An 18747-nucleotide genomic window follows, 5' to 3' on the forward strand; every position below is an offset into this window, starting at 1 on the left:
CATCCCCGTTTGTGGGAGGCTTTAGCGGGATTGGAGATGAGCAGGGAGCTGGGGGGAGGGATGGTGAGCGCTGTCCCCACACGGGATGCGGGCGCTGGTGGGGAGCTGAGCCGCGCTGCTGTCCTTTGGCAGAGCTCAATGCGGGGCCATGAAGGTGGGGGCCCCGGCTGGGCTGGGGGCTGTGCACCCCATTTGTCCCAGTTTTCCTATTGGATAGGAAAACAGCCACGTTGGTCCTCATTCACCCGTATGGACGAAGCGTCTGGCACAGACAACGAGGTGGGTGCACCCGGATGGGGTGACACGGGGCACAGAGCTGGGGGGGAGGGGGAGGGCAGGGGGTCCGAAGAGGCGGGGGCACGACCCTTCCTGCGGTGCCCGAGAGCGGGGAATTAGCGCTGCGATCCCGCACCCCCTCCCGGGGCCGCGCACCCTCCCATCCCCTCCCCGAGCTATACCGGGGGGCGCGGGGGGCGGCGGCTACAGAGCGGCTCCGGCTCCGCACGGACGGACAGAGCGCGAAGGGAAGCACCGAGCGCCGCCCCCCGGCTGGGGGGAGCGGGGGGGCGGACGCGCCGGGGCCGGGCCGGGGTCCGACCGAGAGCCGCCGCCGCCGCCGCCGCCGCCGGAACCACCGCGCCGCCCCCGGGGCTGCGGCTCTGCCCGCAACAACGCCGCCGCCGCCGCTCCCGCACCGCACCGCACCGTGGGCCGCCCGAGAGCCGGGATGGAGCGGTGAGTGCGGGGAGCGGGTGGGTCGGGGGCCGCACGTGGGGAGCGGGGGTGGCTGCTTACCCCCCCCCATCCCCCGGGGCTGCCCGGCCGCTGTGATGCCCGGCGCTGGGGATGGGCACGGGGGGTCTCGGTGCCCACCGATGCGCGCAGAGCTGCAGGTGCAGCCTCCAGCCCGAACGTGCCTCGTTCCAGCCTCGCCCCCGGCCCCTCTGCCGGGCTCCCGACCCGCAGTCCTCTCCTCAGCTTTTTCCCCAGCTCTCCTGGCACAAGGAACGGTCTCCTCGTGCCCCCCGTTGCCCCCCGGTCCTGCAGGTTCCCACCCCCAGGCCCTGCCTGCCCCCCTCTCTCCGCATCCTCGATTTTTTAGGGCTAGGCGGATTCTCCTGTCAAAAATCCCAGGGCTGATTGATTTAAATGCAAATGTTACCGGGGTTGTGTTTCTCGGGGAAATGGAGCAGGCAGCAGTCACAGCACACAGCTCCTATCGCGTTCCAGAATAGCAGCTTCCTGCTCCAGACCCTGAGCACTCTTGTGCCAGTTTCCTAATCCACTCGCAAAGTGGATTGAGCTAAAACCCGACAAAAGATGCTCTAATTCCCACCGCGTTCGCTCAAGGGAGCGATTGCAGAAGAGCAGCTGCTCTGCAAATTCGTGCCCAGCCTTAACCGGAGATGGGTGGTTTGTGGGGTTGATTTTTTTTATTTTTTTTTTCCTTTTGGGAAGGAGAAAAGAGCAAACAGGAGGAGAGAGGATGACAGGAGCAGGCAAAGCGCCTGCAAAATACCCAGAGCAGATCGGCGCGGTGGCTTCGTGGCACCCCACGCGGGAGCCACAGGGGTGGGCAGGGGACATGAGATGGCCAGCAAGGAGCAGCCTGGGCCCTCCCAAGGGCTCCTGCACACAGCTCAGCCCTGGGGCTTTGCACCATGGTTGGGGATGCGATGCCTATGGGGGTGAGGAGCAAACCTCACTGGGTTCTGTGTCCCTCTGCTCTGAGGACCGCACCGTGAGGGCCGTATCCAGAGAGGGAAAGTTCCTGCAAGCGTCTCTTGCAACCAAACCAGGAGGAATTTCTAACAGCCAGCAGCAAAACCAGGGCTGACCATCAGCTCACGGCTGCTCGGTGCGGTGTGTGCCTCCAAACCCAGGGCAGAGCCTGTTGCTGGCCTTGCATGCAGAAATGCAGGCGATGAACCCCACGCTGACCCATGCACACGGTGCTGCACCCCCTGGCTGTGCCCATGCAACCACTGCTCCCAGTGCAGAGCGATGCCTTCCAGCCCCACCAGCACCGTGGGGCTCAGAGCTGTGCACCCCAAAGCTCTGCTCCAGCATCCCTCAGGATGGAGCCAGCATCCCCACATGCAGGAACATGGTACGTGTGCTTGGAACGGGAGAAAAACCCAAGATCCCATGGTGTGACAGCCGCTGATTGATCGGGTTTAATTTGAGCTAATTTATTTATCATCAGCGTTTCATGCTAAAGCAGGGGAGGAGGGAGCGGAGGCGCTGCCTTTTGCTGCTGGGGGGTGGCAGAGGTGGCTCCCGCTCCCATGGGGCTCCTTGTGGTTTTCGGAGGTCACAGAAATCCCGTGTGCATGGGATGTGCTCAGCACTGAGCTCGAGGGCGATGCTCTCCAGCGCAGCACCGCCATACAGTGAGGAAGCAGCTTGAGCACAGGGAGCAGCCGTGTTCCCAGCGACTCGGGCAAACAGGAGGCGAAGCAGCTTCGAGCGAGAGCTTTCTGTGTCGGCTTTTTTGTTTCTTTTTTTGCTTAAACATCAGCAAATTTAGCTTTTTTTCTTAGGAGCAGGGAGCTGGAGGAGGAGAGGAAAGCACTGAGTTCTGTTTCATGCTCTGGAGCTGTTTGGCATTGATGGCCCTGGAGTGGAAGGTGGCTTTGTGCAGCGGGGTGAGCAGGGATGTCACGGGGGTCCCACTGTTGCCAGCTAATCCCATCCTGTCCTGTCCCATCCCATCACACTCATCCCATACTCATCCCATCCCCATCCCATCCCACTCATCCCGTACTCATCTCATCCCCATCCCATCCCACTCATCCCATCCCCATCCCATCTCATTCCATCCAGCGCATCCCATCCCACTCATCCCATCCCCATCCCATCCAACTCATCCCATCCCATTCCATCCCACAGGACACGTCTCTACCCTGAGCATCTAGCGGGGCTGTGGGCTTCCTTCTGCATTCAGTCTTTGGAGCGCAGCCACGTCTGCTCCTATTAGCTGTGTTGCACTGTGCATCGTACGCTCACGCATCCCTTGCTCCGGGGTCCCAACCTCAGCGCTGCGCTTTTCCCTCCCAGCAGCATTACAGGCCTGAATTAAGCATTTAATCTGAAGCCCAATGGTACGAAAGGACAGGAGCGCCCGGGTGCTGTGCAGTCTCATTTGGAGCTTTGCAAGTGATGCTGTTGGAGGTGATGGAGCCTTTTTGACTTCTGGTTCTGCTGTGTTGTGTCATGGCAGTGCAGGACATGTGGGTCAGCACATGGGGGTCTGGGCTCTTCCAGCTGCCACCAGCTGCATTCCCATCCCCGAGCCATTGCTGTAGCCCTGGAAATAACACTGGGAACGTGGAGCATGTGGCTGGAAGTGTTTTGCGTGGGCAGCGGTAATTCCCGTGCCGTCAGCTTGCCGTGGCGTGGGCAGCCCAGGCAGCACCGGCAGCATCTTCCCATCACCAAATCGCGCATCGCTGCGTGCAGGGCCAGGCAGAGCCATCCTTGAGCTCACCCCCTGCCGCATTCAGCCCATCAGGGTGGCAGGGAAGATACATAGATATATCCATGCCCCGTGCCTCAGTTTCCCCACCCATAAAGAGGGGTCTCGCTTTGTGCTCTGCGCTCTCTCAGCCCTCGTCCTGCTGCGGTTCTGTGTCAGCTTTGAAATGATGATTTGATTTTCAGAGGAGGGCGCGGGGGGCACACCGTGTCTCCACTGTCCCCAAGCAGGGGGACGTGAGGTGTTCACAGAGGACATCACGTGCGTGTGTGCGGTGATCCCAGCACAGAGGCGCTGCCTGAGCCCAAGGGGCAGCTTTGCGAGCGCTGGAAAAACACCAAAACGAAGAGGGGAGGGCAGAAATGTTCGGAGAGCAGAGATTTGTGGAGAGATGGAGTGAGGTGGTGAAACCCACAAGAGCATTTGGAGCGCGATGATGGGAGCTGCCGCCTCACCAGCCGCGGTAGGGACATCAGTGGGGTGACTTTGATGGGAGGATGTTGTCAAAGTGTTCGTGTGCCATTTACCTTCAGTGAAGGCTGATCCTGGGGCTGCTGGCAGCAGTAGCGTTTTGCAGAGTTGTCAGAGGGATGGAGTGCATGGGGGGATTTGGGATCAGGGAGGTGGGGCTGGGAGTGCAGTCCAGGGACACAGGGAGGAGGCACAGGAGCAGCACTTGGCTGTCAGCAGTGGGATCTGGGTGATCGTCAGCCGTAGCATGTGCCGGTTCCTCCTGTTTTGGAGCCCTTTGCTTTATGCTGTGTTGCTTTGGGTGCAGTAGCTCTCCCCATGGTGGTGGGTTTCCATTCCTACTCCTTCCCACGCAGTGCTGCCTTCCCCTGGAGTTTTTCATGCCGCTGTGAGTTTGGCTGTGCTGTGCCCACCAGCCCCATCCCACCGTGCCCTGCCCTCAGCGTCCCCAAACGCAGACACACCAGGACCCAAACAGCTCTCCCATGGGCTAGGGGTGCAGAAGGAGCACTTTGCATTCTATGGTTTTGCTTTTTCTGTTGTTTTAAGTCGCATCTCTGCTCTTTTACTTAAGCCTGAGCAGCTCGGACGTGTAGTGCCGGAGCTCCTCGTTCAGCTCCCGACGCGTCAGCCAAAATAGCAGCGGCCGCATTCCGCCGGGGAGAGGGACAAGTGTTGCTGAGAATTAAAATGACAGATCCCAGTGTCACAGTCTCGGAGGGTTTTGTGCTTTATTAAGCAACAGTGAGTTCATGGGAAAGGACTTTCACCCGGAGCGCTGGTTGTGTCGATAAGAAAAGCAAACTGGGGGCTATCTTTAGGTCCAGCCGTGTGACATGGGGTGGCGAGACGGGCATCCTCGTAGCCCCGCAGCATCCTCCAACCCCTCTGCGTCCTCATCCCAGGGGCTGAGCAAGTGCTGTCGCTTGCAGCCAGCCATGCATAGCATGGAAACGTCTCCAAAAGGAGGAAATCCCACTGCTTCCGTGGCAGGATGCTGGGAACCTTGGGCAGTAGCAGAGGGGCTGTGGGCGATGTGACCCCACTGCACGGCTCCGGTGGTGCTGGTGGTGCTCCAGTCTCTGCCCGGTGGTCCGGCGTGCGGTTCCCTCCCAGGTTTGGTTTTCCCTCAGATGTTGTTTTAATAGATCGCTGCCCTAGGGTCTCCCTCTGCCTGCCACCCCCTCCTATTAAAAATTCATCCTTCTGCCAGATACTGTTGCTAGAGGGAGAGGGGGAGAAGTAAAGGAGGAGGGTGAATATTTAATAGGAAGAACATTTGGAAAAATTCTGCACATCTCCCCAGCTTTCCGACCACCTCTGAGCCGCTTTGCTCCAGCACAGAGCATTGCCCCTAATGACTGCAGCTCATTGCTTCCCACTTCCCAAGCCCAAGTCCTGGAGCATGACCCTGGTAATTGAACGCTAATTAAGGAGGGAAAACAAGCAGCACCCTGCATTTGCAATCCGCAGAAGTAACATAAATGAGATCTAAATGGTGACCTTTTTACTGAAGCAGGGGTGTTAACCAAGCATGACAAATGGAAGGGAACAAGAAAAAAAGACAGAACAGTGCTGCATTTGCTAATCCCAGCTCCTCCATGCACAGCTGTGGTGGGGACATCACTGTGTGGGGCTCTGCAACGGCTGGAAACTCAGTCCCCAGGTTGTTTGCTGCTGCAGTCACAAATGCAAAAGGAGTTTGCCTTCAAGTTCTTGCTGGGTTGTAGGATTGGACTCGATGGTTCTTATGGGTCCCTTTCAGCTTGTGTTATTCGGTGTCCTCGTGTCCTTCCCATCACCACTGACTGTGCGCCCCAGGAGTGATGCTGTGCACCTGCTGCTGATTTGGGTGTGCAGAGCAGAGCTTTCCCCCCTTCCCAGGGATGGTTTTCCAAACAGTCCCCTTTCCTTTTTGCAGAACACTCCTCTTTTTCCAGGCACATCACTAAGACAAATGCGCTGATGCCTCCAAACGAACCCGCATCCCCCATTGCCCCCGCTTTGGGTCGGTGCTGTTGTGCATTTCTCCAGAAGGAAAGGTCAGCCCACAGCCTGGCCAGCTGGGAGCCCTGACATTAATTACACTAATGAGGAAAAAGGCTCCGGCTCGCTGCTCTTTGCTCCCAGCTGCAGTGCCATGGGGGCAGAGGGGCCAGGGCTGGATTTTGGGGTTCGTGCAGCACTCTGAATGCTCTGAGTGCGCTGCATGCCGGTTTTGCTGCAGGTTTGCTGGTTGCAGGCTCTGCATGGGAGCAGTGAGCACCAGGGTGGTGGTGATGAGGGGCTGTGGGACCCAGCTGCGTGCTGGTGGGACCTGTTTCACAGGGATTAAAATGCAGACACACACACACACACACACAAAAAAAAAAAAAAAAACCTGAAGTAACCTGAACCGGAGGTTGCTAAGTGACGTAAGAGTAACCAAAAATGAATGCTGAGAGCATCGGTTGAGACCCTAATCACTCGGATGTGTGGGAGCAGCAAGCTCTGTAAGGAAGGCAGGGGGTTAAGGCCATTGCTTTTTCCTAAAATGAGCATTGGGGCTGCATCCACAGCGTGGTATGGTGTGGCTGCATGCATGGAGGGTGCATGGGTGCAGGCAGGACCGTGCCATGCCATGCACTTTGCAAGGAGAGCAGAGGTTGGGGAGGGTTTGGTTGCCACTGGCTTTGCTGCACTTTGGTTCTAGCAGGATTGGAATACAGGGGGCATGCCCAACGTGCAGGACTTTGCATTAGGGTTTGCAGCAAGCTGAGCTGCCCTGTTGCTGTGCTTGACCTCAGCACAGCAGTGCCTCACACTTTGCAGCTTCCCTCACAATTATCGCATTACTTGGGCATTGCAGGAGCCCCACCTGCTCTGCAGCAGCGTGGAGCAGAAGCAGATCACTGCACATGCTGCCCTGTGTGTTTGCAAGTCATGGGTTGGATGCCATGGCACCCAGGATCTGCACCCCTATGTGCACCCCATGTGCACCCCTGCTCCAGCAGCACAGCTCTGCTTGCCAGGGCAGGGGGATCCTTGCTGTTATTGCTGCTATTGCTAACAGGGGGATTTTTTAGCGCCGCTCCTTTCCCCTTCACTGCTCTGCACGTGTGCAAAGCCCAAGTGTCATCTTGTGCACATGCATCGGTGCTGCCGGCTGCAAAAGGGAAGCACTGGGGAGGGGGAGGGAAGCTGCTGAGAGTGGCACTGCAATCAATGGGGCAGCGATGGGTTCTCCTGGAGTGGTGTTTGGTTTTCTGATTTTCAGGGGTTCTGCCCATCAATGAGCAGTTAGGGTCAGGGTTAAGGGTAGGGGTTGGGGTTTTAGGGTTATGGTTAGGGTTAGGATTTTAGGATTAGGGGCTAGGCTTAAGCTTAGGGCTTTGGTGTTAGGATTAGAGTTAGTTTTAGGGTTAGAGTTAGCGTTAGGGTGGCTCACAGGGAGCTGCAGGGCACAGCCACTGTCCTGGCCTCAGCTCCAGTGATCTGTGAGCCAAAAGGGGCTGTGTTTCCTCTACAAGGGATTTCTTAAATCCCCTCTTGCTTAGTTACTGGCATATTAAACTTGACCTTCTCTGAGGTCAGTGCCCTGCGCAAGGCACAGGGCTTGGAATGCTTCGCCCTGAGGGGCAGAGACCCAGACAAGGGTCACAGGTTTGGATGCCCACCTGTTTGTCAGGGGTTCCTATGTGATTACATGCATATGTATAACGAGGGGAGGTGCAACAACCGGCTCATACGCTGGGGTGGAGCAAGGCTGTATCTGCTTCCCCTCTCCGCGATGTGACTGCGCTTTGGCCTTCGGGGGAATCTGTTTGGGGTGCTGGGCTCTGCAGGAGGGGATTCACGCTCTTCTCCCTGTGCTGTTTTACCCAGAGGAGCGGGCTCTGGCCGTGCCGCACGCTTCACCATGTAAACCTGCCCGGCCTCGCAGATGCCAGCTGTCAGCACAGCCCTGGACCTGCAGAACGGTGAGCACAGGGGGTCTGCCTACGGGGGTTCAGCTCTGGGTGCTCCTCGTGGCGTTGGTTCCTCAGCACTGAGCGCTTGGTGCTGCTGCGTCGAGGTTTGTTCCATGGAATGGCTGAGAAATCTCTGCCCGTTGCCCCAAACAGGGAGCTCAGGGTTTTGGGAGCCTCTTTGGGGCTGCAGATGGGAACGGCGATGCTTGCCTGCTCCCACAGCCACAGCTGATGCCCTGAAGCTGCCGATCTGGGGACCAATGCCAGCATCTCGTGCTCCAAATGTCCCCATTCTCTGCAGCTCCCGGCCCGGAGGAGCCATCAGGGCAGCACAGCAGGAGCCCCTGGGCTGCTCTGCTCCTGGGTGCAGGGCTGCATCCTCCAGAAATGCAAATTTGTACCGCTTCCTTCCCAGGTGCATCCGTCCACCCACCCAGCTGCCCAGAGCAGCATGTATTTGGGAACTGCTCTCCATAGGGCTGAGACAATGTCCCCTGTCCCCTATCAGCCTCCCCTTATTAAAGCAAAGCTGGTTGGGTCTAGGTTGCAGTATACACCCCTCCCTGGCAGGATGTGGGTATGCATTGCAATGTCAAGTGTTATTTCCCCCCCGTAATGGCATTTTACTTTCTTCGCTCACTGCTCCCATGATCATCATTGGGACGGCGATAGCATTTCAAACGCAGCAGCTGTAGACATGTCTTAAAAAAGGCATCCAGCCCCGGCCTGATGCTGAGAGGAGCTGAAAGGCAGGCGGACTGCAGTGCCCTGCAGGGACCTCTGCCCCGAGCAGGTTTTTCTGGGAGGTCGGGGGCTATGGATCGGCAGCTGCTGCCCCTCTGCGCCCGCTGACTTGTTTTCCTGTGGAGAGCAGAGCGGTCCTGACGGGCTCAGGCTGTTTTCCACCCATGGCTGCCTCACCGCCCTGTCTTCAGAGCAGACATCTGTCTGTCCGGCTGCCCCGTCAGTCTGCTCCTCCTGCCCACAAATCCATCTGTCTGCTCAAATCAGAGCTTTGGCAATGATGTGGTGCCCGTGGGGGGCAGCCGGCCCTGTATATCCCTGCCCTGGACCCGCAGCACCCCAAGGATCCTATGCCAGGATCCATCCCTCAGGTGCAGATCTGGGGGGGCTCCTGTGCCCCTGGAGCATCCTTGTTGTCTGCATTTTGTGCAGCACCTCGCATGCCTGGGGGGTACCACCAGGTGAGGAATGTGGAGGTTTCACCAACCCAACGATCCCAGCTGGGAGCTTGAGCTTTAACACACGGCCCCATCCAGCTGCGTGGAAGCACTGGACCAAACTGGGGCGTTGCTGGGGCAGCAGCAGTAAAATCTTCAGCACCCAAAGCCTGCACCCAACCGGGGTGAGTGTGGGGGCTCCTCATGCCCCCGAGCAGCATCATTAATCAGCTCTCTGAAAGGTGGATAATTACAGCGTATGCTGTTCTGAAATGGTTATTAATCATCCTGCTCCTGCACTTCATTTATCACAGAGCTGCCTGGCTCGGTTTGAAGGCGCAGGGTCCCCTCCCCGGGTGGCTGTGACGAGGTGGCACAGTGGTGGTCTGGGTGCTTGGGTGCTGCTTAGGGTGACGGGTCTGCAGGAGGTGGGTGGCAGCGGGAGGTGGTTCCTGTCACCGTCCCCAGCACAGCCTGGGGATCCTGTGCTTGGAGATGCAGCAAGCCCCACTCCGAGCAACTCCAGCTGCGTGTGCTGTGCCAGCTGTGGTGAGCAGGAGGTAAAGTTTTGGGGAAATAACCACAGAAAGCCGCAGGGATGCAGGCTGTCAGGCTGCCTTTGCCTCCCAGCCCTTCACCTGAGATGCTACCAGCCTCCTGCAAATTAAAACTTCTCCTTGCACAGCAGAAACTCTCTGGGCATCCCCCAATGGTAACTGAGGGGCACTGCCTGGGCCCCCGCTGCCACCCCCCCCCACCCAGCCTTGGAGAGCAATGAAGATGCTCACGGAATACCAACCACCCGCACCCGCCGCAGTGACCTTTTGGAAACGTTCTACTTTGTGGTCGTATCGAAATGTCTTCTCTCCGGAGAGCATCTTGCGGAGATAGAGATTCAGACGTGATGTCTATCAAGACGAAGAGCAGATTGCGGCCAATCTGTGGCTGCCTGCGCGGTGTCGCCTGGGCCACGTGCTCGACAATCATAAGGTTGTCTCTAAAAATAAGCGGTGCCTTCTTTGGGGGCTGTCTCCTTGGCGTTGGGAATCCTTCATTCCGGGGCCTCGCAGCCGTTGCGAGGGATGGGGGTTTCCACGTGGTGGTGAGCGGAGCCTGGAAACGAAGTGACCCAGAAAATCTGTTGGGATGCACAGAGACGGGAGCGCTGGATTCTCAGCCAGACCCTGATGGGATTAGGAATTACTCCATTCGGTAATTCTCCATTGGCTCTGCTGATGGATTTTCTTCCTTTCTGCACCCAGCTCTCCCCGTTTCAGATGGATTGTTCTCGTGCTCACGTTGCTAATTGCCTGATGGCCAGAGGCTCGTCAGGGCAGTGCGGGGAGGCTGCTGACCTCCCGTCACCCCAGTTCTCTGTGTCTCAGCTCTCATCTCACCTCTTGCACTCCTGGCATCAGCCGTGCTGATTCTGCACCCCAGATCGGACAGAGGAGCTGAGTGGACCAGGAGCCTGCAACCAGCAGGTGCCTTTCCCAAGCCGTCGGTGCCGGCCCTGCTTAGTATCTTGGTCATCTGGAGAAGGGGACTGAGTGCACCCTCAGATGACACCAAGTGGGGAGAGAGTGTTGATCTGCCTGAGGGGAGAATCGATCCCTACAGAGGGTTGCTGGGCTGCGGCCAACGGGATGAGCTTCAATGAGACCAAGTGCTGAGTCCCAAGAACCCCATGCAGTGCTGCAAGCGTGGGGCCAAGAGGCCGAGAGCTGCACGGGGAGAGATGCGAGTTGGCAGCTGCGAGTGCTGCTGGGTGGAGGGCTGGGACTCCCCCGGGTGCTGCTGAAGCACAGTCCAAGGGGGGAGATGGTGCACCTGGCTTTGAGAAACCTCCTCTGAGGGCAGCCCCAGTGGGACCATTCTGCGAGCAGATGCAAGAATAAAACAAGACGTTGCTTCGGCTGAAGTAGTTGTACTTGCGTGTTGTCAAAGCAAGGGAGCCTAGAAATGTCAAGCCTGGCTTGTTTTCTGGTCTTTATTCAGAAAAGAACAAACTTGGGAGCTGAGGAGCCACCTCTGCACAGCTCTGCCCCACTGCCTGGCTGTTCCATCATTGCTCCATTGCTGCTCCATTGCTGCTCCGTGGCCGTGCTGCAGTGTGGGCTGCCCTGGCTCTGCTCCCCAGTCCGGTGAGCAGTGGGTGTGTTATTTTTAAAAACAAATTAAACGCAACAAGCAGCTTCTATCTAGGCCTTCGAGTCGAGTCTTAATTGGCCTCGCTCCCCAGAGGCCAGGCAAGCCCCGGAGATGGTGGTGATACGGCAGTAATGAGCTATTAATAATCCATAGTGACTTCTCCTGCAGGTTGTCTCTGGGTGCATCCTTCCCAGGTCGGGAAGAGGAGGAGCAAAGCCACATGGACCAAAAGGATGAAGTCAAAGTGTGAGCACACGGCCAGCTCCTTGTGGATCCCAAAAACCATAGGAATGCATGGCTGGGAAGTGGGGAAAGCAGTGGGGTCTGCGATCCCACCCCACATAGAGCCCTGCTTAGCATCACCCAGCCCCATGCTAATGCCCTGTGGAGGATGGTGATGCTTTCCCTCCTGGCTCAGAGAGACAGGGAAGCGTGGAAAAATTAAGACATGTAAAAAGAAGTCTTTAAAAGATAATCTCCTGCGGCTCGTAAATTGCACCGAGCAATGGGTTTACTGCCGGAGAATTGCTCGGTTTGTATAATAGGATCAGGGCTGGAAATTATCCACAGAGATGGCATCCTTCCCTGCACTGTGGGCACAAAGAGGGTTGGGATCCTCCCTGTGCACCTCGAGGCTGGATCCTGTAGCATTCCAGAAGAATCCCACTGCACTCCGTCCAAGCAGCCCTGCTGTTTAATTAGGTTAATGACAGCACTTGGTTCGGGAAAGGTGGTTGATGAGCTTTGCAGCAGCACTGGGATGCGCATCTCTGGCAGATTTGGAGCAAAGGAAGGAAAAGAGAGTGGGGAAGGGGAAAGCAGCAAAAAGGCAAATAGGCAACAAGGTGCTAATCCCTCCAAAAGGAGGGCAGCAGCAGCTGAGTCGTGGCAGCAGTAATCCGTAATCTGCCAAGACTGAGCCCGCAGCCTCCCCTAGCCCCTCTATTGAGGGTGGGGATGGGAGGACTGGCTCCTGCATGAAGCTCCGTGTGTCCTCCATCCTATGGGATCCTGGTCGAAGGGCCGTGGATGGGCAGGATTTGTGCCATCAGGTGAGACTCATCCACAGCCACCGCAGGGAGCAAGGAGGACGTGGTGTCTGTCCCACCTTTGCTCTATGCCCATGTTTGCAGGAGACATGGTCCCCAGGCCACAAGAAGAGGTCGGTGGTGTTTCCTACAGGGTGGGAACCTTCTCAGGGCCATGGACCATGGTTTGGGGTCCTCCAAAGGAGGAGTTCTCCAGCTGTAGCTCACAGACCGGTGATCTCAATAGAATTTGCTGCTAACACATCTCTCTTTCCTTTCCAGGTGTATGGGAGAATGGTAGAGAGCCCGTAAGACCATGCTCTACACCATGACATGTTGGCTCCCGGTCCTGGTCCTCCACCTTGTCCTCCTGAGCCCGCTGCGGGTGGCAGCCTGCCCTGCCCGCTGCGAGTGTGCCCCGCAGATCAAGTCGGTGGTGTGTCACCGCAAGCGGCTCACCGCCATCCCCGAGGGCATCCCCACCGAGACCAAGATCCTGGAGCTCAACAAGAACCGCATCCGCTGCCTGAACCCAGGGGACCTCTCTCCGTACCCCTTGCTGGAGGAGCTGGACTTCAGCGAGAACATCATCACCAACGTGGAGCCGGGCGCCTTCAGCAACCTGTTCAACCTGCAGACCCTGCGGCTGCGGGGGAACCAGCTCAAGCTTATCCCCCCAGGGGTCTTCACCAAGCTGACCAACCTCACCCTCCTGGACATCAGCGAGAACAAACTCGTCATCCTTCTGGACTACATGTTCCAGGACCTGCGGAACCTGAAGAGCCTGGAGGTGGGTGATAACGACTTGGTGTACATCTCCCAACGTGCTTTCTCGGGGCTGCTCGGCCTGGAGCAGCTGACCATCGAGAAGTGCAACCTGACCTCCATCTCGGCCGAGTCACTCTCCTACCTCCAGAACCTCGAGGTGCTGCGGCTCCGGCACCTCAGCATCTCTGCGCTGGAGGAGCAGAACTTCAAGAAGCTCTACAACCTCCTGCAGCTGGAGATCGACAACTGGCCGCTGCTGGAAGACATCTCCCCCACCAGCTTCCAGGGCCTGAACCTCACCTCGCTCTCCATCACCTACACCAACATCACAGCCGTGCCCACCGCTGCCTTGAGGAACCTGGTATACCTCCGCTACCTGAACCTGTCCTACAACCCCATTAGCACTGTGCTGAAGGGCTCCTTTAAAGACCTCATCCGGCTCCAGGAGCTGCATATCGTGGGCGCTCTCTTGGTGTCCGTGGAGCCGCAGGCCTTCACCGGTCTGAGACAAATCCGGCTGCTCAACCTCTCCAGCAACTTTCTCTCCACACTGGAGGAGAGCACCTTCCACTCTGTCAACACACTGGAGACGCTGCGGGTGGACAGGAACCCCTTGGCCTGCGACTGCCGCCTCCTCTGGATCCTACAGCGACGGAAGACGCTCAACTTTGATGGCCAACAGCCCATGTGTTCCACACCGCCCGAAATCCAAGGGAACGCTCTGCGTGACTTCCCTGACTCCGTGCTCTTCGAGTACTTCACCTGCCAGAAGCCCAAGATCAGGGATCGGAAGCTGCAGCACGTGACAGCCCGCGAAGGGCAATCCGTGTCCTTCCTGTGCCGGGCAGACGGGGAGCCGGAGCCCTCCATCGTCTGGGTGTCCCCTCAGCACCGCATGATCACCACGCGCAGCACAGGACGAGCAATTGTGCTGCCGGGGGGCACCCTGGAGATCCGCTTTGCCCAAGTGCAGGACAGCGGCACCTACATCTGCATTGCCAGCAACGCGGGGGGCAACGATACCTATTTTGCCACTCTGACAGTCAAGGGACACCCAACCGACGGCTCCTCCTACGCCAACCGGACTTTGTACCTCAATGAGTTCAACGACACCTACCACAACGACACGCAGGTCTTCTTGAAGTTCACTCTGGATCTCAAGACCATCCTGGTGTCCACGGCCATGGGCTGCATCACCTTCCTCGGCGTGGTCCTCTTCTGCTTCCTGCTCCTCTTCGTTTGGAGCCGGGGCCGAGGGCAGCACAAGAACAATTTTTCCGTGGAGTACTCCTTCAGGAAGGTGGACGGACCCACCACCACCACAGGCCAAGGAGGAGCCAGGAAGTTCAACATGAAGATGATCTGATCATCTCCAAAGGAAAACCATTGGCTGCGGCCCGGCCCCAGGCACGACTGTGGCACAATGGGGCCGGGGGGCACAGGGGCATCAGCGATGTCCTGGGGCATTAACAGGGCCAGCACCATGGTCAGGGACCGAGGGCAGTTGGACTAGAAGATCTTGGAGGTCTTTTCCGACCTTGATGATTCTGTGGTTGGATGACCCAGCTGGCCCCAGCCCCGCGGTGACCCCACAAGTGGCCCAGGGGCCATCCCAGCTCCCGATGTAGCTGAAGTTTCTGCTACCAACTATGCATTTCTCAATGAGATCAGCAGCGTTTCGGCCTGGGAAACAAACAAACAAACAACCCTGTTTCCTTCCCCCCCTCCCTTTTCCCTTTTTATGGTTTTTTTGTTGTTTTTAAGAGACTTAAGAAAACTTTCTCGGTGTCGTTTATGGTTGTTCTCTTCTTTTTTTCTTTTTTTTTCCTCCGACACTTTCTTAAAATGAATTTCCAAAAGAAAAGTCTTCCAGTGCAACACAGGACCGGGGAGCAGCACTGGGGTATCCCAAACCACTCCCTCTGGGCACAGCCGGACCCCGAGGCACAGCCACGCTATGGGACCTTCACCTGGGTGACTCCAGCACAGGGCAGCTCAACCGTGCGGGCTGGGGGTGCTACTGCACAAGCAATAATGATCCACACCTGCAGAGGTCGGTGCTGGGGCGTGAGCAGAAAGAAGTGGAAAAATGAGGCAACAGGCATTAAAATTTGGAGGAGCAGCCCTGCAGTGAGGCTGTAGCCGGGGTTGGGGTTGACCTGTTGACAGCTGCAGGGTGGTGGGGTTGTTCTCCTATGAGTGCAAAAAGCAGCTTTGGGTGAATGCAGGGCATTTTCTTCAGCTTGCAAATTGAAGGCTGCAGGACAGAAGGAGCTGGTTCATTCTACATGGGGAAGGCAAAAAGAAAAAAAAGACAGGAGAGAAGAAAAAAAAGGATCTGGAGCTGAGGAACCGATGGGAAAAGCAACCCCAGAGAGAAAGTCCTGGATGCTGCTGCTGCAGCTGAAAGGGGCAGGAAGGTCCTGGCTGTGTGTGCGCACATGTGTGTGCATGTGCAGAGCGTGGGTGCATGCACAGCACCCATGCAGGTTCCTCCACTGCTCATTTCCCCACTTCCCATTGCAGCCATGCTCCAGCAGCTCCTGTTCACCATTGGGAGCCCCCATGGAGGACAACAGGGCAGTGACGCACTGGCTCCCACCGTGCTGGGGATGGCACGGTCAGTCTGAGTGCTCCAGTCCCACTTCTTCCTCTCACCCTTTTCCGCACTCTTCTCATCCTCAGATCCCACATCCCTCCGTGGTGCGGACTCACTGCCAGGGGGACAGTCCCCAGCGTCATGATCCTTGTCCTGTTGGCTCTTCCGCCTCTGCTTGGCCTCGGGTTGTAATTTTGGGCTGAGAAAAGGAGCAGTGGAGAGGACAGCCTGGGTGGGAGGTGGGCACAGAGGGGCCATCCCCCTCCCCATTCCTGTGGGCACATCCCACGGGGTGTCCCTTCTCCCTGGGGACATGCCCAAGATCCCAACTCCTGCTGGAGTTATGGAATCCCCTAGCCTCTGGGGCTGTGTTTTGGACACAAAGCCCCCCAGGCTGCTCCTACACCTTTCCCTGACCGTGTTTTGGGGGTGCGGGGGGGGACACCCATCTCACCCTGTCATCCTTCCATGGGTCCCATCGCATGCCGGGTGCCCCCGTGCTCCGCGCACTGTGCATGCCGCCTCGTGTTGGGGTCCCCCCCGTGTCACCCCGCTCGGTGTCGGGGTTGATTTTTACCTGGGAGGGGGGGGAGGAGGAGTCGGGCACAAATCCTTGCAGCCGGGAACCTCCTGCCATGTGCAAAGGAAGGTTTGGGCGGTGCAGACCTGCGCAGTTTTATATGTGATGAGCATGTGAAATATATATTTTTGGGAGGGGAAGGAAAAAAAAAAAAAAAGACTACACAAAATCAGGATTTTTGTGATTTGTTTGGGGTTTTTGGTGGGTTTGGGTTTTTTTTGTTTTGGGTTTTTTTTTGCCTTTTCTTCCCCATGTGCCTCGAGTACAGGACAGCCTCTCGTGCACCGTGCACAGCATCCATGCCATGGCCTGCAGCACGGCAAAAGGGCTCAGGCAACACCTGGAGCTCGACCTGAGGCAAACACGGAGCCCAGGGCATCGGGGTGGGATTGCCATGCAGCAGGTGAGGGCCCCAGTGGGGTCAGGAGTGGGGGATTTGGGCTTTGTCACCGAGCACCACTGCCAACCCTGTGAACCCCATAATAAACAATGCTAAAACAACTTTCAGAGGGGACCGAAGTGCATATTAATAACTAATAAATGATTAACGCGCATGTGTTAACAAGCTGCCACTGCTATTAATCTGTTATTAATTATTAAGGGAGTGTTTGTAAGTGTGTCCTGAAGCTGACAGGTGCAAAGCCTTGCAGCCACCCTCCTGCTTGCATGGAGCTGGGGGTGGAGGGGTTAAAGGGATTCACACACAGCAGGGTGTGCACACACACAAGCACGTTTTCTCCATCCTCAGTGCCCCCACAGCTCCCCTCCCTTTGCTGCACCATCTCGGGCTCAGCTTGCTGCCCCAGACACTGGAACTATCAGCATATCATGGCAGTGTAATTTTTAAGGTTTTGTTTTGGCCAGACCCTTCCAACGAGGCTGGAATCCAGGCACTGGGGGTCTGTGTGCAGCTCGTGGGGGGAAACTGAGGCATGGGTGGGCGCTGCGGTGGGGCCAAGGGGCTGAAGCACTGGAGGACTGGGGGAATTTCCACTTCTAGGGAGAATGGGGTTACCTTTGACAGGGGCCCCTTCCCTGTCCCACTTGCCTCAGGAGACAACCTGGCACTACACAAGGCTCTCTCCAAGCTGCCATCACTGTCCCCATGAGGCACTTGGATGTCCCCAGTGTCCCTTGCCCAGGAGGTTGGGGACCACCCGGCTTAGTGTCCCCAGCAGTGGGACACAAAGGGGCTGCCAAGCATCCTGAAACACAGCATCGCCCTGCTCCCGGGCTTGTGCCAGCTCACAATCCTGGATTCCCCAGTGTGGGACTGGGACGGGCACTGCGGGTGGTGAAGCAAAGCAATGCCTCCATCTGCTGGAGGAAAGTGCTCTGGGTGGCACCCTTCCCCCCCAGCCCCCATCCCACACCCCAAAACCATGTACCCCGTGGGAATTCGAGGATGCTCCTGGGATGCATTCAGCACAGTGATAGCCCCGGTTGGAAACTGTCCCTTGGCTCCGCAGCTGGCCAGGGCAGGAGCATAAAACTGGGGCTTTTTTTCTCATTTTCTGCAAGGAAAAATTTAAAAAAAAAAAAAAAAGCATATCCCCAGAGAGTGTGGCAGCTTTGGGGTTGGGTTTGTCCCCACAAATGCCAATGGGGACAAGTGTGGGATCTGCATTAGCTCTGGGTGCAACGGGACTGGTGCAACCAAGCAACTGGATCTGAGTGCAGACCGAGGAAAGCAGAGCTGTGGAGAATGCACTAAGAACAATGACCAAGAAAATGCTGAAAAATAAAGGTAATTAGGGAAAAAAGAAGAAGAAGAAAAAGAAAAAAAGAAAAAAAAAAGGCAATTTTCCAGCAGGTGCATTTAAAGATCTTATCCCCCGCCGGGATGAGAAACCAATTTCCTTATAAATTAGAAAGACTTCAGCTAAGTGGAAGTTCCCTGCCTCAGCCCCATAGATCCCCCACTGCAGGGTGTGGGTGAGTGATTTTGCTTTTGTTTCCGTAATCCTGGTGAGCATCTCCCTGCTTTCCCAGTGGGAATTAGTTTGGAGGATGTCACAGCTCCAACCTCCAAATTTTTGCCCGTTGTAGGGCTCCTCTGGGCTCCTTGCCTCCACAGGGGCACATTCACATCATTCATATTTTTTCTTCCTAATGACCCCCACTTTATTCTGAATGTAACTTTACTCATGAGGGAGAAGCACTGATGCTCCTAGCGGATCTACTGCAGTTTCAAGCAGTTTGTTGTACAGTCATTAACAGCACTGACTTACGGAGAGGAGGGAAAGGCACTGACCCCCACTGCCAAACATCACCAATAAGCCCAGGATCCCACTGAATCTTAAATGCTTTCCTTTCCTTTTCCTTCCCTTTCCCTTTTGTTTTTCCTTCCCTTCCCTTTCCCCTTCCACTTCCCTTCCTTTCCCTTCCCTTTCCTTTCTGTTCCCTTTCCAATTATTTCCCTTTCCTTTCTCCTTTCTCCTTTCTCCTTTCTCCTTTCTCCTTTCTCCTTTCTCCTTTCTCCTTTCTCCTTTCTCCTTTCTCCTTTCCTTCCCTTTCCCTTTCGTTTTTCCTTCCTTTCCC

At 56.7% G+C, this 18747-nt stretch overlaps 1 protein-coding gene across 1 annotated transcript; it reads left to right on the forward strand.

The window, feature by feature from the left end:
- Positions 7695 to 16351, forward strand: LINGO3 (leucine rich repeat and Ig domain containing 3). Its single transcript, XM_021378922.1, has 2 exons — positions 7695 to 7908; positions 12542 to 16351. Exon 2 carries the CDS (start codon positions 12576 to 12578, stop codon positions 14391 to 14393), a length of 1818 nt encoding a protein of 605 aa, XP_021234597.1. The 5' UTR covers positions 7695 to 7908; positions 12542 to 12575; the 3' UTR covers positions 14394 to 16351.

The sequence above is a fragment of the Numida meleagris genome, chromosome 27, assembly GCF_002078875.1.
Source record: "Numida meleagris isolate 19003 breed g44 Domestic line chromosome 27, NumMel1.0, whole genome shotgun sequence".
Taxonomy (NCBI): domain Eukaryota; kingdom Metazoa; phylum Chordata; class Aves; order Galliformes; family Numididae; genus Numida; species Numida meleagris.